Genomic DNA, 17,727 nt, shown 5'->3' with positions numbered 1-17,727 from the left:
TATTTTCCAAAATGTTGAATCTTTTCGGATATAGGTCCACCTTAGGGTGTCATTTTAAGGCATTTTGGAATTTCCACCAAGTTAATTAAATTAATTATTTTAGTTTTATGGGTTATTATTTTAATATTTTCCTTTTTATCGATCGGCTTTGGGATATTTGAAAACGGAAAATGTTTCCTTCCGATCTTAGTCACCACATTAGTACACATAGAGCAAACTACTCCAGGTAGTCCAAAATTGACATCGTGAGGCGCTTACAAATGGGTAAACATGGAAAAATGATTTATGTAGATATAAATATATGTGGTATGTATGTATGTATGTATGTATGTAAACGACTTCTTTGGCATTCTTCATAAAAATGTATTGTTCATTACGTTTTTATCTAATCGTACAATTTCTGCCTCGTCATGAATTTTTATTAAATCCTAGAATATATTGCTTATTGTGCACATCAATTGGATTTGAGAAATATCAAAAGGCTAGCTAATGCGACCATGTGTTGGTCTTTGAAGACCAAGACCACAATGAGAAGTTTCATATTTCAGCTGACGATTTGCGGTATTGTGATGAAGCTAACAATTGTTTACGTGTTTGTGTGTGTGTGTTTGTGAATAGGTTTCAAACGGAAATCTGCTGTTGCTAGTATATTGTCGGCGTTGTTATCAATGATGACGACGACGATGATGATGACTAGGACGTTGGCAATGACGGCAATGCATTGAAACATATGAGCTTCACTTCAATATTCGCTCTGTTTGTCCCCAAGTAATGGTGTTTAATGACGACTGGTCGGTCGGTTCACAACTCACATTAGTCGTCGACTCTTCCCGTAGGTGTAGATTTGTATTTCAGTACATTTGATATGCGAGAGTTGAGCTAACTAATCAAACAAGGACTAAACTCAAAAGCGGAAGACCCAACTCTCGTCCAGTTGCTATTGTTTTAGCGACACACCAACAACTACTAGGACTAAAAGCACACCATGTATTTGTGAAAGAGCATCAGAGCGGAGAAAATTCAAAATGAGATTTGGAGGGGCAATTTTTACAACAACAATTCATCTGAGTTTATCACAGGAGTGTATGCCATTGGTTTTCCCGCAGGACTTTTAGTTGTTATTGGGGTCATTCACTCTTCTCTTTGAATGGCTCATTTAATGATAGGCTGAATTTAATTAATACCTTTGACTCAGTGTTTTGGCGTAGTATCAGTGCAATAATATCGTCGCCTTACTAAACGAGTTTTCAGATATTGATGTCATGAACATTATGAATGATTGCCTAATGTTACAGATGAGAACGTTGAATGAAGTTTGTTTATTGATAATTATTGTTCGATTTAATTCAATACGTATTTGTATACCCTACAATATGTTGTAGAAATAAAATACTTGTGATGATTTGCTTAGAAATGGAATTTGATTCAATTTTTTTATATGGGAATATTCAAAAATATTTTTCAATTGTTGAGATTGAGTTTCGCAATTCCATAACTCGCAAACTTTTAAAACATTCCCATTATTTTTTTTATATTACTCACTATTTTTTGTCTAAGCCAAGCTATATAAAGACCTTGATTTAGAGAGGAAATTGCACTGCACAGCTCCAATTTTTGATTTATCATACCTCAACGATGCTATTAGGCGTATATCCTATCTATTTGCGACCTATCGGAGATCGACCAAAAGGAATGGGCTGGAGTAGGAGTCATCTGTCCTTCAGGTCCTAGTGTAAATGAGGAATACAGTCGAGCCTCTCCTAAAATACTACTCCTAATCTTACCTCATTACCTTTTAGGAACCTGCTCCGAGCCTATCTTCCGAACCGGCAAAAACCTCTTAAAATTAGAGGATTCCATTCCCGGCCGACTTTATTCAGCTTTAGGTGCAATCTAACACAGTGCCGGTGGAGGGCATCGAGGTACTCGTTAGTGCGCCTGTTGATCGACCTAGCAAGAAAAACTGGAAAAGACTAAACGGACATCATCGGCATAGATCAGAAGGAGACCGCCAGAGGCAGAAGCCGGGATGTTACAGAAAAATATATTGTATAACATCGGACCTATAAAATATCCTTGAGGATCCCCTGACAACATCGAGCGGCAGCTGAAGAGTCGCAGAACGGTCTTGGACTTGGATTTCTCTGCTTGATTTCTCGGTCTCGGACTTGGATTTCTCTGCTTGAGTACGTTCCCGTTGTAGAATGTGAAACTAGTCGCTATATATAATCCAGCAAGGCATTCACGTCCCTAGCACCATTTCTTCATCAAGTAGACAAATCGGACTTTCGAAATTTTACTAGTTTTGGTCCGCAGGGCATAAGTAGACTTCCTAGACAGGCGAAAGCACCAACAATGTAGTCAAAGCAAGATACCCTATACTTTCGTCATTTATATTATAGTTCTGCATTATTGACGTAGGGTATCAAATTATAGACCCCAAGGACCATAGCCTTTTTATTTGTTGTCGATATCTCTAGTTTTTCAATTCTGTCACTGATGCATTTGACAGACCATTTATCATTGCTACTAATTGTGTATCATTAAATAGCTGAAATAATATATCCAACAGCAAAAAAAACCTAACTCCAATGAAAGGGAGAAACCAACGCAAAAACAAAAAAATGAAACAATGTTGCATACGACGACGATTTCCTCTCGCCATTTCTTTTTCGCCCCTCTTCTTGGACCAAAAGTTTTTTTTTTCGAAATTAGTGACGGCAACATTTCCATCGTTTGCTGACGATAATGATGATGCTTCCAGTCTTCTTGGTAATTCCATAAATAGTGTTTTATTGTCATCAATATTCCATTGATACCAGACAACTGTCATTCAAATAAGCATTTTAATGACACCGAAATCAGCAATGACTATTCAATAGAACGTGAAAAGCATTCCAAAGCATAATAAATTCAAATTTAATTCAACTTGTTTCGCACAAAGTGATATATAGCTTATATTGACACTAAAGCGAGGATAAAAGTGAGGATAGTATATACTTGTTTTCTTCTCTTGGTATTACATATTTATCACGTTCAATATTATTTCCAATGAAAGTTTTTAGAAAACTATTTTACTCGATATGATATGAACGATAGAATTAAACCAAAATTTGTATTTTTTGTTTCGTTACAGGTAATTTGTTGCTGTTGATATAAAATATGTCATGGGTAAAATTCAAAGTTTCTTAAAAAAAAAAAAAAAAAAAACAGAAATATATCTCGATGTGTAGAACTAGATTTGTCCAAACCTCTAAAGTTCCTGTGAGTGACAATGTGAAGATAAACTCCAAAAGAACCTAAAAAATACATACATAGGCTACCGACATGCTCCACCGCACTGGTGCTCTACATATGTTGCTGCTGATGATAACCCGCGATTTTGTTGTGTTCATTCGGTGATGTTATCACAATACAAAGTTGTGCTGAGTTTTCCTCTGCTCTTGTGTGTATTGGAAAATGCGTTCAACATAAATGGATTTTTATCATTTTCCAATACCTTGTCCGGTGTTTTTCTATTGGCATGTGCATGTATACAGTTTTGTGCTGCTAAATTTTGTCATTCGCGTTGTTGTGTTTTATATCTCATTTTTATTATTAGTTTTTGTGGTTGATTTCGATCAAAATGCAATCAATGGTGCAATCCCACATTTTGTGGTGGAAGCAAAAACAGATGAGATTTGTTTTTGTTTTAACGTTTATAGCATCCCACTGCACATTGCACGCAATGCCGTCTAATACCACAGAAAATATACATATGTGAATGTATGTCTCTATGCTTAGTACAGATTGGGAATATATTCTAAATACATATTGTGATAACATCAGGTTGGCCGATGAGAAAACGTTGATTTAAAGCATGGCAGATCATTTAAACATATATTTTTTAAATTGCAATGAAAATAATTTTTGGAGTTGTATAAAAATCTATAAGGGATAAATGTGCTTCTCTGACCTAAAACCAACAGCTCCACTAAAAATTTGTCCAACCCAATCGTTTGTAATAATATTAAATACAACTTGTCCAAACATCATTCCTAGAAAGAAGAGAAAGCCAAGTTAAAACCAAATCGATTGAAGGCCAAAACCCCAGCAATAACTAAAATCATTATACAGGGTGAGATAAAAAAACTGATCGAATTCAAGTGTGATTGTGTGATTTCTTTATATTTGGCTGAAAACCACAAGTGGCTATCGTTAGAGCACTCCAGCATTTAAAAGTGAATAAATCTTTTGTGTTTCGTACCATCGTTCGTTACCGTGTACTGGTAGCGTAGCCCGATTTCATCGAAGTGGACGGAAGAAAACAGCAACATCAGCAGAAAAAATGCAAGAACTTACACCGCAACAGAAAGAAAACACACTCAAAAGAGGAAATATTCTGGAGGGTGAATTAAAGCCCTGGGCACGCAAACAATTTGGTGGCAGATCTTGGACATTTCAACAGGATTCAGCACCATCGCACTCAGCACGCGCCACCCAAGAATGGTTATAAAATGAGGTTCCTCGCTTCAAACCAATCCGTTGGAATATTGTGTCTGGAGTATTTTGGAAAGCAAGGTTGGCACTAAAACATACCAAAATGTGTATCACCTCAATCAAGCGCTTCGCCGGGAATGGGCCAAAATACCGTAGAGCAACATTCGTTTTTTTTATGTTTCTCTACAATCCACAACACTATGGGTAGCAAGATGTTGACGCACATTTAGGGGTTCAAATGGACCCAAAAAATATTTTTTTGATTTTGCAGTCGCTCTACAGTTGACTATTAAAAACCAATCGACGCGGACTTTTGCAAGACGAGAGACGGATAGGGAAGAAGTCTAGCATTTTCGATTACCATTGGATAATATTTAGCTGTAAAATGGACCATAACTATCTGAATACCTATCAGCACGACGGAAGGTAACATCTGTGCAAGGTTTTATGAATTATTTCAAAAACGAAACCTTCCATAATGAATTTGGACAAAAAGCGGCTTTACACATACTGTAGTGTTGTAGGGTATCAAACGGTCGACCCTGCACTTCTCTAGCCATTCTCTAGTTAATTGTTTTGTAAATAAGGTTTCTACACAATAAGAACTAAAAATATGGCAAAATAAATTGGAAAACATGGTCAAAACATAAAAAATACTTAAATCGAAGTTATACTTAAATCCAAGTTGTACTTAAATAGGAGTTATCCTTACAAGGGGACTATACCAAAAAGTGACCGCGATGACCAATATAATCCACTGACCTCTGTCAAATTTTAAATCTTTATCCTAAAAGTACGAATTATATCTCAAACTCTTTTGGGGTTTTGATATAACCACGAATACTATCAAATCCACTTGGCTCTTTTTCACAATACTGACGGGCTATAGTATAGTGAAATTATAAGAAAATTTGCAGCGAATTCAAGAAAAGTGCTAAATTTTATGGTACATATTAGGAATAAAAATTCTTTTTTTCTTTGCAGAAACACGACATACAAATTTATATAGAAAATTCTTCCTTTGACATTTTCCTCAAAAAATTAAGTATAAAGGGAGATTTGACTGGGATGGGAAACGTAACATTTAAAAAAGTCAACACACAATTTGCTCTTGTATATAAATTTCGATAAATTTAAATTTCGTAAAAACTATTTTTCCTAGATATATAGTTTATTCTGAGATTATAGTAACATTTTACGTAGAATATATATCGTCATTTTACACTTTCCGCCTAAAGCGAAATTTTATGTATCTTTCAGGCTTCAACTCGAAACAAAGAGAAAGAGGGAATATTTTAGTGGATTTTTGGGAATGTTGATATAAATATTTTTTATATATACTAGATTTTTTCTTTCGTGAAATTTGAAGAAGAATATTTTTTCTGTGACGTCATCCATATAAAATGATGATTAGTTGGAGATATTAGCATAAATCTACACAATGTGTATCTTTAATGCTAAAATAGCGTTTCCTCGCGTTACACCAAATTTCTTCTAGGGGTTATAGTAAAATTTTTGACAAATAAAAACGGGAAAAAAAGAAGTCCCTTGTTGACTCACTTAAGGGTTAAATTTATTATCCAAATTATTCCTCTAATTTTCATCTGCAATACTGCAAAAGGCACTATATACTTAAAATGCATGGACTACTAGGAACCTCAATCAGAAATTTTCTAAAAGTGTGGGAGTGGAGGAAACTTGCCCCACTCTATTTAGATCGCTTTGCTATGAAATCTTTCAAAACACCGACACACTTGTCTTCACTTTTTACCTCTACAAAACCTCCGGGATTTTTTCCAAAATTATTTTTTGTGTTGTACAGTTTTATAAGACAATGATAAAATAGCATATTATTTAAAATGAAGAAGGAATTAATTTTGCGATCTTCTTTTTATTAAGATATTCGGATTTCGCTTGTTAACCATAATAAATCTTCCCAAAATTAAATAACAATTTCGATTTACATTTTCATCAGTATTTATTACTTTATTGCTTTTCAATTACATTTTTTTCTACATGTCTATAACACAGATATGCTGGACAACTTAATAGTTGTAGTAGTAGCCATAGTCGAAGTGTCCGAATTTGGAATATTTGTAGTTGTAGTATTTCTCGAATGTATCCTCGTAGTAGATCTTGACATCCTTGAAGTACATGTTGGGCACGAAGAATTCGAATTCATCGATCTTGCGGTCGAAGGGATAACCGAAAGGCTTTTCATCAATGTGACGAGCACCAGAACCAATGCCGCAAGAGTAATTGTAGTTGAAGGAGTAGGGTTCGTACGAAGCAGTGTAGGGATAGACGAAGAAGAAGAATTGCATGGGCATACCCTTTTCCCAACCACGAGGCAAGACCAAACGATCGGGGAAGCCGCAGTGAGGTTCGGAGTAGTCCAAGGGAAATTCGTATTTGCCTTCGTAGGCCAACATAACAAACTTGTACAGTTCGGTATAGGTGGTGCGGTCGTCAGTGGTCCAGTAGAAGTCCTTGGAGCTGCGCTTGAAGGTGTTTACACCAGCCTTCAATTCATAGTAGAATTCATCGATCTCGACAAAGTTTTCACGGTTTTCATCCAAAGAGAAGGCACGGCCGAATTCATCGTATTTGGGACCCAAGAAGGCACGTACAACAACCTTTTGATCCTTGTCGGACTTAATGGTGTATTCGAATTCGAAGTCTTTGTGGTTAAGACGCATTTGACGAGCCAACAAGGTCTTGTCCCAAACGAATTTGCCATCAACGAAGGTATATTTGTCGTTCAACAAGTTGGTGACATCGAAATCGAACAAATCGAAGTAGGTGACCAAATCGCTAACCTTAACGCTCTCAATTTCAACTCCGGGGAAGTACAAGTCCTTGTGGGTGTAGGGATCAATGTATTCATAGAATTCAAAGAAGACATCGGTGATCTTCTTGTAGATCATGTAGAACATGGGATCACGCATCATGGTTTCGTAGTTCAAGAAGACACTGGGGTAGACTTCGAATTCGCTGTCATCGGTGTGGGCGAAGTACATATGGGCATACATGTACCAGAAAGTGGCAAAGTATTTGTCGTAGTTATCTGAATTGCCTTGCATGATGTCACCGAGGTATTCAATGGATTCAGGTTTGCGCAAATCAATCATCTTGCCATCGTGGGTCTTGAAGTAGCCCTGGGTAATGATTTCTTCAACACGGGTAAAGAAGTTGATGATGTAGTACATGTAGTCGAAGTTGCCATAGGTCTCGTATTCGTAGTAGTTCTTGCGGTAAGAATAGCCAACACCGTTGTAGTTGATCAACTGAGGATCGTAACCGTATTCGACTTCAGTGAAGAAGGAGAACTCAGGAACCTCACCATAACCATGAGACAAGCGTTCCATGTAGTAACGGGCGAGCAATTGACGCACAACATAGAAGTAGTATTCACCACGACGATCCTTCTTCAAACCGAATTGTTCGCCATTCAAGTAGGGGAAGTAATCCATGTTGAAGTAGTACCAGAACGAGTTCCATTCCAAATCTTCAGTGAAGTAAGACAATTCAGATTCCTTGTTGAAGAAGTAAACATCACGAGTGTAGTCAACAGGCATGTAGAACATATTGACACCCTTGATCATGTCCAAGTATTTGGAGTCCTTGTTGAAGAGGTACATGTTGTCGCGCATCATGAAATGATCTTCGGAGTACCAGTGTTCGCCCAAACCCATGAGTTTCCACCATTGCCACATCTTGAAGTCCTTGGTGTAGAAGTATTCATAGTTGTCGAATTTCTTGAAATATTGAGAGTAGTCCTTGTACATGAAGTCCTTGTATTCCTTCTCGTACATGATGTATTTGCTCCAGACATCGAAGTCGAATTTCTCAGCTTCGTAGACGAATTTGCTGTTGAAGAAGTATTGAGGGAAGATTTCATAGATGGCGGGCAACATCAAGCCATCGAAGTCATCACGGTGGATAACAGCCAAAGTCAAAGCTTGGACAAACATGCCTTCGTTGGCATACAAACGGGCCCAGCAGACGTTGCGTTGGAAGATTTCCCAGTTCTTGGCATAGTAGAAGAATTCAAACAAACCATACATTTGTTCGAAATGGGTGTAGGCCAAGGAGCCGAAATATTCACCCTTGGGCAAAGTGACGCCGTATTTGAAGGCATGATAGTACTCCTTCATAAATTCGCTATGGTGCTCAGGGAACTATGAAGGATTTACTTATTAAAATCGAAACATGTTTTGTGTATTATGTTTAGTACTTACCACGTAGTCGTCCTTGTTGTAGGTGAAGCTCTTGCCCAATTTAATGTATTCCTCAAACATCAAAGGATCCTCAACACGGTAAACGATTTCGAAGAGGAATTTTTGCTTGGCCAAAAAGTCCTTATCGGCATACTTGGTTTCGTATTTTGGTGGGAAGGCACTACCCGCCACCAGGCCGGCAACAGCCAATAGAACGATGGCAAATTTCATCTTGATCCTTCTACGGGTTTCCTTCTACTTTTGAGATCACTAAATGCACAATGACTAGAGATGATAATTGGATTAGATCCAATACCGTGACACTACTGCTGTCTGCTGTTCAAACAAACCTTTTTATATGCAAATTGTCTGCAGAAATCTGCAATACTATCGCCCTAAGAAACGTGATAGATTGCACAAAGAAAATGCCTTGTTACTGATAAGAAATTTTTTTTCTGTTTCTCCAGAAGATCCGTTTAGGTTTGAACCATCTGTTGCTAATTAGGTTTGATAACCTTCGACGGCCTTTACTAATTTCATGAGGGTTATGAAATTGTTTGTTTCATAAATTTCCCAAGTCAGTGTTATAAATTGATGAGGCGACAATGAATCATTGTATTATATAATTTTTATTTCGAAATGAAAATTCCAGATTTGTATCACAAATAAATATATTTTGGCAAAATTGAACAACTTAAGAAATTTGGAATAAAATATGGCAAATTTTTTGTATTGCTTACTCGAACTGCAAATTAAAGAAGAACATTTCGGTCAAGACATATATGAGCTTTCCTTTTTGTGGAAATCGATATTTTTACAAAAGAAAAGGATAATTAAAGAGAAATCATACAATACAAAGCCTTAATTTGTTAATGTTCCGTAATTTGTTATGTAAGTCTTTTGGAATCTTAAGACAATGTTTAAAATGCTTATTATTGTCTTCATAGTGGGTTCCCAGTATGAACATTCCTCAAGGTTTGATCTATCCACTTCCATTATCGTTTTAAAACATTGCCATAGCGGTACTTTACAATAACAAGGTTTAAAGTGTTTTTCTTCAATTACTTTTTTATTATTTTGATGGTCAATACACAAATAAAGAAGTTAAAAAGTATCTGTTGGTTTTGCCGACAGATGTACCCTCAGCCTCTGTTCGTTTATTTAAATATATTTTCACTTGTGTTATGATTATCCAAACTGTTGGCCCTATATGGGGGAGGTTCCAAAGGAGTGGGTCAATGTTGTCCATTTCGTATCTTATCTAAGTCTGAAATAAATACCCCAGATTTGGGCTCAATCGGCTCGATAATGTTTGAAAATTAAGAAATGAGCGTGAGGTACCAGATAAAGTGCACCGAAGTATTCCACTTCTTCTAATACTGAAGCAAACATATGGGATGAGCATCTAACATTTATTGCGAATAATTAATCAAAATTTAAACTTTTTTCAGGGGTAGGTACCAGAAGGAGTGAACCGATGAATTCTATATTCACATCAGATCTCAGGTTACCAAGGTTAAAAAAAATGAGTGATGCAAATATTGAAAATTGTGACCCACCGTGGGGAAAGTACCAGAAGGGGTGGGCTGATATCTATCATCTTCACAACAGATCTTGTGTTAATAAAAATATTTTGATATGTAAATTTTGAAAGTAAATGGATGCTTACTACACATTTACAAGAGTATTGGTTATTCAAAATGTTGACCCTTTGTGGGAGAGGTTTCAGAAGATGTGGACCGACATATTTCATCTTCACGACAGTTCTTGCGATAGCAGAAATATTGGATTGTGCCAAGTTTGAAATAATCGGATGCTTATTTCGCGTTTTATGAGCTTCTTTTGTTAGTAGAAATACTGTGATGTGCGAAAATTATATGGAATTTAATCCTTATTTCGCTTTTTAAAAAAAATGTATTTATTCCAAATTTTGACCCTCTGTGCGGGAGGTAAATGTTGGAGTGGACCGATATTGTCCATTTTCGCATCTGACCTAGAGCTAATGCAAATATTGGGATTTGCAAAGTTTGCAAAAATTATATGATCCTTTTGCGTTCTATACGATAAACTATTTTCTGTGAAAATGTTGACCTTTTTTGGGGGAGGTACCAGATGGAGTAGATTATCTTTGAACTTGATCTAAGTTTGACAATAATATAACGATGTACCAAGTTTGGATCAAATCGGATCCAAATGTTCTGAAACGGATTTGGTCCAAAGAGACCTATGGTTTAGAATCGCTATTTCTATGAGGCACGTTTTGGCCGTATCAAATGATATACACCCTCTCTAGCCATATTATTCAGGGTAGACAAAAAAAAAAAAACTAATAATCATTTGATGTCACCAAAAAGTAAATGAAATTATTAATATCAGAATTAGTTCATTGGTGCACTTCGTGAAAGTCTATATATGCTCAAGGTATTTCTGGGCAAAAATCCACTTTGTACGCGCTCAGAGTGTATTTGTCATCAGATACGGCCAAAATGCGTTTTATCGAAATAACCCATGTCGAAATAATCCATAGAGACATTTGAAGACGAAATAGACATGCCATATTTCTTCGTCTGTATGGCCCTCCATCTATCTGGCCGTTTGGTGTGCACGAATTGGTCTGACCTTGATACATCATAACAAAAGTTAGACTTTGAGTTCGGAGATTGGCAATATGTACCGATATTGCTGATCTCCGTTTGCAAAAAATAAAGACCTCATACTGAGAAAGCATTTAAAGATAAATATATCTGGATTCAATATTCAAACGTGTTCCACTTTAAACTACAAATACCAGTGAGATCTCTTAAAGTTTCCAAAATACAATTGAGTATGTGGAACCGTTATATTATACAAGTTATATATTATATACAAGTTTCTACTACAAGTATAGTTGTCTATTGCGAAGCTGAAAAATAAATTGAAACAATGTCGTGAGAAAAGGAATCTTTATTAAGAATTACAGATACTGAATTTTAAATAAATTTGATGGAAAATGTGACTTAATTCATTAAAAAATCGAATTTTTGGAGGTACCATTATATTGCATGGATCTATATTGGCAATGTTCTGCCACCGGCTACAACAATAACTAACAAAATTTGTAAAAATTCCATTGAAAAATGTGGCTAAAATGATCGAAATACTCAATATCGTGAGGTATTGTATGCCATAGGAAAACGTGGACACATGCACACAATTTTCTGTCACTGTATTAATCATAAATATATATGTACTTTACTTGAACATATGCTGTACTCGAAGGCCCCTTACTTTACATGGTTTCCCTTAAAATTTTGGCCTATATTAGAGCAAGTTTGAAATCGAATGTTTCAATCCACTCATTCTGGTACGTCTCACAAATTTAAATAATTGGAAATAAAACAATACAAACCTCATAATTAGTAAAGGGTGTCTCGATGTAGTTCAAATTAGGCATATCGTAATACATAGATTCGTCATAGGTCGGGACCAAAATTTGGACAATATTGTCCGATATTCTTTCATTTCACACCCGCTTATTTTTCTGGTACTGCACATATCATACATATATATTATACAAAACGATTCGAGTACTCGACGTAGTCTTGACTCGGTCAGGCTTAGATCAGGACCGAACATTGAAAATATTGACTTTGAAATTTTCACTTGGAATAAATAAAGTTTGAATGTAGTTTTATTAGAATCTATTATATCTAGATAAATGGTTTATTCATATATTTGTAGTGACATCTTCTGCCTCATATTAAAATTGAAGTTGCATACATTTACCCTTTTTTGGCAATAAATTTGTATTGGACGTCGTTCTTCTAAAATTATGCTTTTTTTGAGAATTAATTTTATTTCAAAATGTATTTTTAATATTTTGTGATAGGTAAAAAATTTATGGTAGAATCTGATGACAAAAATATTTGCGATGAAAATTTTCAAAACGCCTGTACACATGTCTTCTATGTTTAACTCTATTTTAATAATCTGCTGGATTTTTTTTCTCTAATTATTGAAAGAAATTAATTTTGTAGCACAGTATTATTTTAGAAAGATGTTATTTTAGAAAAAAAAAAAAACATTTTATTACATTCACACACATTTATTTACAGAAATAATGATCCTGATTAATAATTGTAATAATAATTATAATCAAATGCTCCAAATTTATCATATTTATTTCCGTAGTATTTGTCAAAATTATCCTTGTGGTAAATTTTCACATCCTTGAAATACATATTTGGCACAAAGAATTCATATTCATTGATTTCGCGATCGAGTGGGAATCCAAAGGCCATCTCATTAATATTGTTGATAAAGTATTCACCGCTGCAAGTGTAGCTGTAGTCCTCCGTCGATTCGTACGAGGCTGTATAAGGATAAACAAAAAAGAAAAACTGCATCGGCATGCCCTTGGCCCAACCTTTTGGTATTATTAATCGATCGGGGAATCGACAACGAGATTCAATGAAGTCTATGGGATATTTAAAATCGCCGTTGTATGCAGACATGACATATTTGTAGAGTTCCGTGTAAGTTAGACGATCATCAGCAGTCCAGTAGAATTCCTTGGAACTTCGTTGAATGTGATTGACACCCGCATTCAGTTCATAGTAGAAGCTGTCAATTGCAATGAAGTTGTGGCGGTTGGCCTTCAGCGAAATTACACGACCAAACTCATCATATTTCGGACCTAGAAAAGCTCGAATAACAACTTTTTGATGCTTGTCCGATTTTATGGTAAAATCAAATTTGAAATTTTTATGATTCAGTCGGCCCTGACGAGCCAGCAATGTTTGATTCCACACAAACGTTCCATCCATGAACGTTGTCTTGCCATTCAACAAATTTGTTACATCAAAATCGACTAAATCAAAGTAGGTTACCAAATCGCTTATTTGGACATTCTCTATAGTAACACCGGGTAAATACAACTCCTTGTAACTGTAAGGCTTGATGTGTCCATAAAATTCATTGAAGACATTGGTTATCGTTTTATAAAACATATAAAAGAATGGATCTCGAGCCATGGTTTCGTAATTCAAAAACACATGCGGATAGACATGATCTGATTTATGGTCGACATTTCCAAAATACATATGGGCATACATGTACCAGAATGTGGCAAAATATTTATCATAGCTCTCAACATTTCCTTGCATTATGTCACCAAGATATTCAATGGCTTCAGGTTTGCGCATATCAAGTTTGGTGCCATCAGAGAGCACAAAATATCCCTGATTTAGGATATTATCAATGCGTTTAAAGAATCCGAGAACTTTGTAAAGATATTCAAAGTTGCCATAACTCTCAAATTCGTAGTAGTTCTTCCGATATGAATAGCCGACACCATTGTAGCTAATCAATTGAGGATCGTAGCCGTGCTTTATTTCCTTGAAGAAGTAAAATTCGGGAATTTCACCAAAGCCATGCGACAAGCGCTCCAAGTAGTAGCGTGCCAATTTTTGACGTATGACAAAGTAAAAATATTCACCACCACGGCGTGCCTTGTTTAGAGCAAACATTTCAGAGTTCATGAATGGAGCATACTGCAGATTGAAGTAATACCAGAAAGCATTCCATTCAACGTCTTCGGTAAAATAGGATAACTCCGATTCCTTGTTGTAAAAGTAAATGTCACGGGTGTAATCAACAGGCATATAGAACATTTTCACATCCTTCATCATGTCGGCATATTTTGAGTCCTTTAAGAAGAGATGCGAATTATCACGCATAATGAAACGTTCTTCGGGATACCCATATTCAGCCAATCCCATAAGTTTCCACCATTGCCACATTTTCCAATCTTTGGTATAGAAATAATTGTAATGGTTCTTGTATTCCTTGAAATATTTGGCATAGTCCTTGTAAAGGAAGTCCTTGTATTGTTTCTCGTACATAATGTAGTTGCTCCAGACATCGAAATCAAATTTCTCCGCTTCATAAATGAATTTACTGTTGAAGAAGTATTGGGGGAAAATCTCATAAATGGCCGGTAGTACCAAACCTTTGAAATCGTCACGATGCATTATGGCCAAAGTCAGGGCCTGCGCAAAGATGCCTTCATTGGCATATAAGCGAGCCCAGCAGACATTGCGTTGAAATATTTCCCAATTTTTGGCATAGTAAAAGAATTGGAATAAGCCATACATTTCCTCAAAGTGATCGTAGTTTAGAGCTCCGAAGAATTCTCTTTTGGGCAGGGTTATGCCGTAGTTGTACGCCTTGTAGTATTTCTCCATGAATTCGCTATCATATTGTGGGAACTGAAAGGTGATGGGGGCATTTTTTTAAATTGAATCAAATTAATAAATCATGGGACACTTACATTGTAATCATCTGTGTTAAACTCAAAACTCTGGCCCAGTTTGATATATTCATCGAACACTAGGGGATCTTCAATTCGATACACAATTTCGAGCAAAAATTTCTGTTTGGCCAAAAAATCTTTGTCGACATGTTTTGTTTCGCGATTTTCTATTCCTTTGACCGCTGCCAGGCCTAGGATGGCCAACAACACAATATAAACTTTCATGCTGTTCCTATTTTATCGGCGACCATGCGATCACGACTTGCATCCGAACACTGTTATTGTTTCCAATGGCATTTCAGAATATATATCTTTCAATTATTTCCATAGATTAAATTTGTCATTCGATTGACATTGAAAGAATGATTTTTATAATCGCCTGATTCTGTCGCTATTTGCAGAGAAAATAAATAAAAGGCACTTAAGAAAGGTTACTTTGCCTAATGTTTTTCCAAAGAAGTATTGAATTATATATCATAAGTCAAATTATTATGAATGTCTGTGTACAAGTTCCGATACAGGCGTATGGACTTGTAGGGGTTCTAAATCTACAGAGTAGATTTAGATCCGAAAGTGTATTATTTGTTGCACTAAGACGAACAACAAAACTATGAATATTAGACAACACAACAAGTATACAGGCGATACTTACGTGTTGCTAAAAAGGCACTGGTGGTTAAGTCTTCAATAAAACACTTATTTTAATTAAAAGACTCTGACAGTCTGAATTTATGTATTTATTTGTTAAACAATTCTTTTTGTTTTGGCCAAGTTTATCTTCTTGCTTCTTCTTTCTTAGCGATCAATCTCTTTTCATGACAACACTAATTGTTGAGGTATCGATTGTTGGCCTATCGGTGTAATGAACCAGGAACCTCAACAGTCTGAAATGGTAATAAAGATCTGGCTATTTTAAACACAAAAACATCATATAAAATATGCGCTTTCTGTAGATTTAAAAACCGATTAATGTAGTATGGAGTGTATATTAAGTATGTCATTCAGTTTCTAACTCCTCGAAATAAACATTTCAGACCCTACCAAAGTATATGTATATATTCTTGATCAGCGTTAGATTCTATGTAGATTTAGACATGTATGTCCGTCTGTGAAAATCACTATAGCTTCCGAACGAAATGAAATATTATACCATATAACTTTACCGCCAGATTTACGATGGTTTGTTTAAGTCATATTTATGAACAGATTTTGCTTTAAATTGAAAATTTGTGTACCCTATATGTAGGAAGTATCTTTGCAGAGAACTGTCCACAGTTCTCGAAGTTTAGATATAGTCTCCATATGACTATACACCCGATAATCGGTATTTTGATGGCTTTGTCACATGTTTCATCGGAATTGTATAAAATTTGGTATTTAGAGTTCGTATTGGATACCACCTCCACTGACAGAAAATTCCTTATACAGGTCGACGTGTACAGGTTCCGTTCGTCCGTATGTCCATGTATTTTTGTAAACAAAGTACAGGTCGTATTTATTGCCCGATCAAGATGAAATTTTGCACAAATAAATTGGTCCAAGGACGAACCCTGTTGAAACCGGAGATAATCGGTCAAAATTTAGATGTAACTCCAATATATGTATATCTTCGACCGATTTGCTTGTTGTTGTGCTCTAAATGTGTAATATTAGTCCAAATAGGAAGAAATTTTGCATATATGACCAAACTGAGAAATAGAAACAAGTGTGCCAAATTTAGTCGAAATCGGTTCAGATATACCAATAGCTTCAATATATATTTTTCATCCGATTTCTTAAATTTCTTCTACACAGCCGTAATATGCACTCCGTAACAACGATATTCCGATAAATATATCAAGTACATCTCAGAAATACTTTTGCAAACTTTTATCGATATCGGTTCATGCTTGGATATAGCTCTCATATACATCTTTACTTGATTTCAAGTTTATTGCGCACCAAATGATTAATATAAACCTAAATTGAATGGAAGAAAGTGCATCAAATTTGGTGAAATTGGTTATAAGTTAGGATAAATTATCTCTATCTCTAAATTATTATGGTGATTCATAGCTTATGAAGCTTCAGAAGCTTCAGAAGCTTGAAAAAAAATTTTTACAATTTTCTTAATCCACGATTGTAACCCTGATGGCTTTCAAAACTTTTTGGTCAAAAAATTAAAAGAAAAACAAGTAAAAATCAGTAAGTTCGGCCGGGTCGAACTTTTAATACCCTCCACCATTTGGAACGAATTCTGTTAAAATCTTAAAAATACCGAATGTAGCTGTTACATTAGGGTCTATACGACGGCATGAACTTGCATAGATAACTTTTGTCATAAGCCATAACAATATTCAAATGTGAAACTTAAAAAAAAATCGGTGAATAATGTAGCTAAAATCATATAAATACCGAATATCGGGAGGTATCGTTATATGGGTGCTATACGAGGTCGTGGACCTGCACAGATAATTTTCTGTCTTAGACTGTAGTATCCATTACGAACTTCAAATACCAAATTTGAAAAAATTCCGGTGAATATTGTGGCAAAAATCATCAAAATACCGAATATTGTGAGGTACCGTTATATGGGGAACTACATGGCCCATTTTCAATAACAAAAGTCCTGCAGACATATTACATAGAATTGAATAAAATTTTATCAATCTGCTTCAATTCGTTCGGTAGCTAGAGTGATTTCTACAGACGGACGGACATCGCCTAATCGACATAGAATTTTATGCTGCTCAAGAA

The 17,727-nt window shown here is 35.6% G+C and overlaps 3 protein-coding genes across 3 annotated transcripts in view; 1 reads left to right on the top strand and 2 right to left on the bottom strand.

The window, feature by feature from the left end:
- Nucleotides 1-17,727, top strand: part of LOC101888412 (semaphorin-1A) — a 620,253-nt gene that overhangs the window by 282,822 nt on the left and 319,704 nt on the right. The window lies entirely within an intron of this gene.
- On the bottom strand, nucleotides 6,439-9,037 carry LOC101899803 (arylphorin subunit C223). The gene is made up of 2 exons (XM_005183025.4): nucleotides 8,721-9,037; nucleotides 6,439-8,660 (listed from the first exon to the last, which is right to left on the bottom strand). Exons 1-2 carry the CDS (start codon nucleotides 8,928-8,930, stop codon nucleotides 6,525-6,527), a joined length of 2,346 nt encoding a protein of 781 aa, XP_005183082.2. The 5' UTR covers nucleotides 8,931-9,037; the 3' UTR covers nucleotides 6,439-6,524.
- Nucleotides 12,754-15,281, bottom strand: LOC101900426 (arylphorin subunit C223). Its single transcript, XM_005183029.4, has 2 exons — nucleotides 15,010-15,281; nucleotides 12,754-14,947 (listed from the first exon to the last, which is right to left on the bottom strand). Exons 1-2 carry the CDS (start codon nucleotides 15,214-15,216, stop codon nucleotides 12,809-12,811), a joined length of 2,346 nt encoding a protein of 781 aa, XP_005183086.1. The 5' UTR covers nucleotides 15,217-15,281; the 3' UTR covers nucleotides 12,754-12,808.

This window comes from Musca domestica, unplaced genomic scaffold (assembly GCF_030504385.1).
Source record: "Musca domestica strain aabys unplaced genomic scaffold, Musca_domestica.polishedcontigs.V.1.1 5, whole genome shotgun sequence".
In the NCBI taxonomy this organism is placed as follows: domain Eukaryota; kingdom Metazoa; phylum Arthropoda; class Insecta; order Diptera; family Muscidae; genus Musca; species Musca domestica.
Note: the sequence above shows the minus strand (reverse complement) of the source record. Positions and strands in the feature narration are given on the sequence as shown.

Coding starts and splice junctions, on each gene's coding strand:
- LOC101899803 (XM_005183025.4), bottom strand. CDS start 8,930: ATGAAATTTGCCATCGTTCTATTGGCTGTTGCCGGCCTGGTGGCGGGT. Junction 8,661..8,720: donor ACAACAAGGACGACTACGTG/GTAAGTACTAAA, acceptor AATCCTTCATAG/TTCCCTGAGCACCATAGCGA.
- LOC101900426 (XM_005183029.4), bottom strand. CDS start 15,216: ATGAAAGTTTATATTGTGTTGTTGGCCATCCTAGGCCTGGCAGCGGTC. Junction 14,948..15,009: donor TTAACACAGATGATTACAAT/GTAAGTGTCCCA, acceptor ATCACCTTTCAG/TTCCCACAATATGATAGCGA.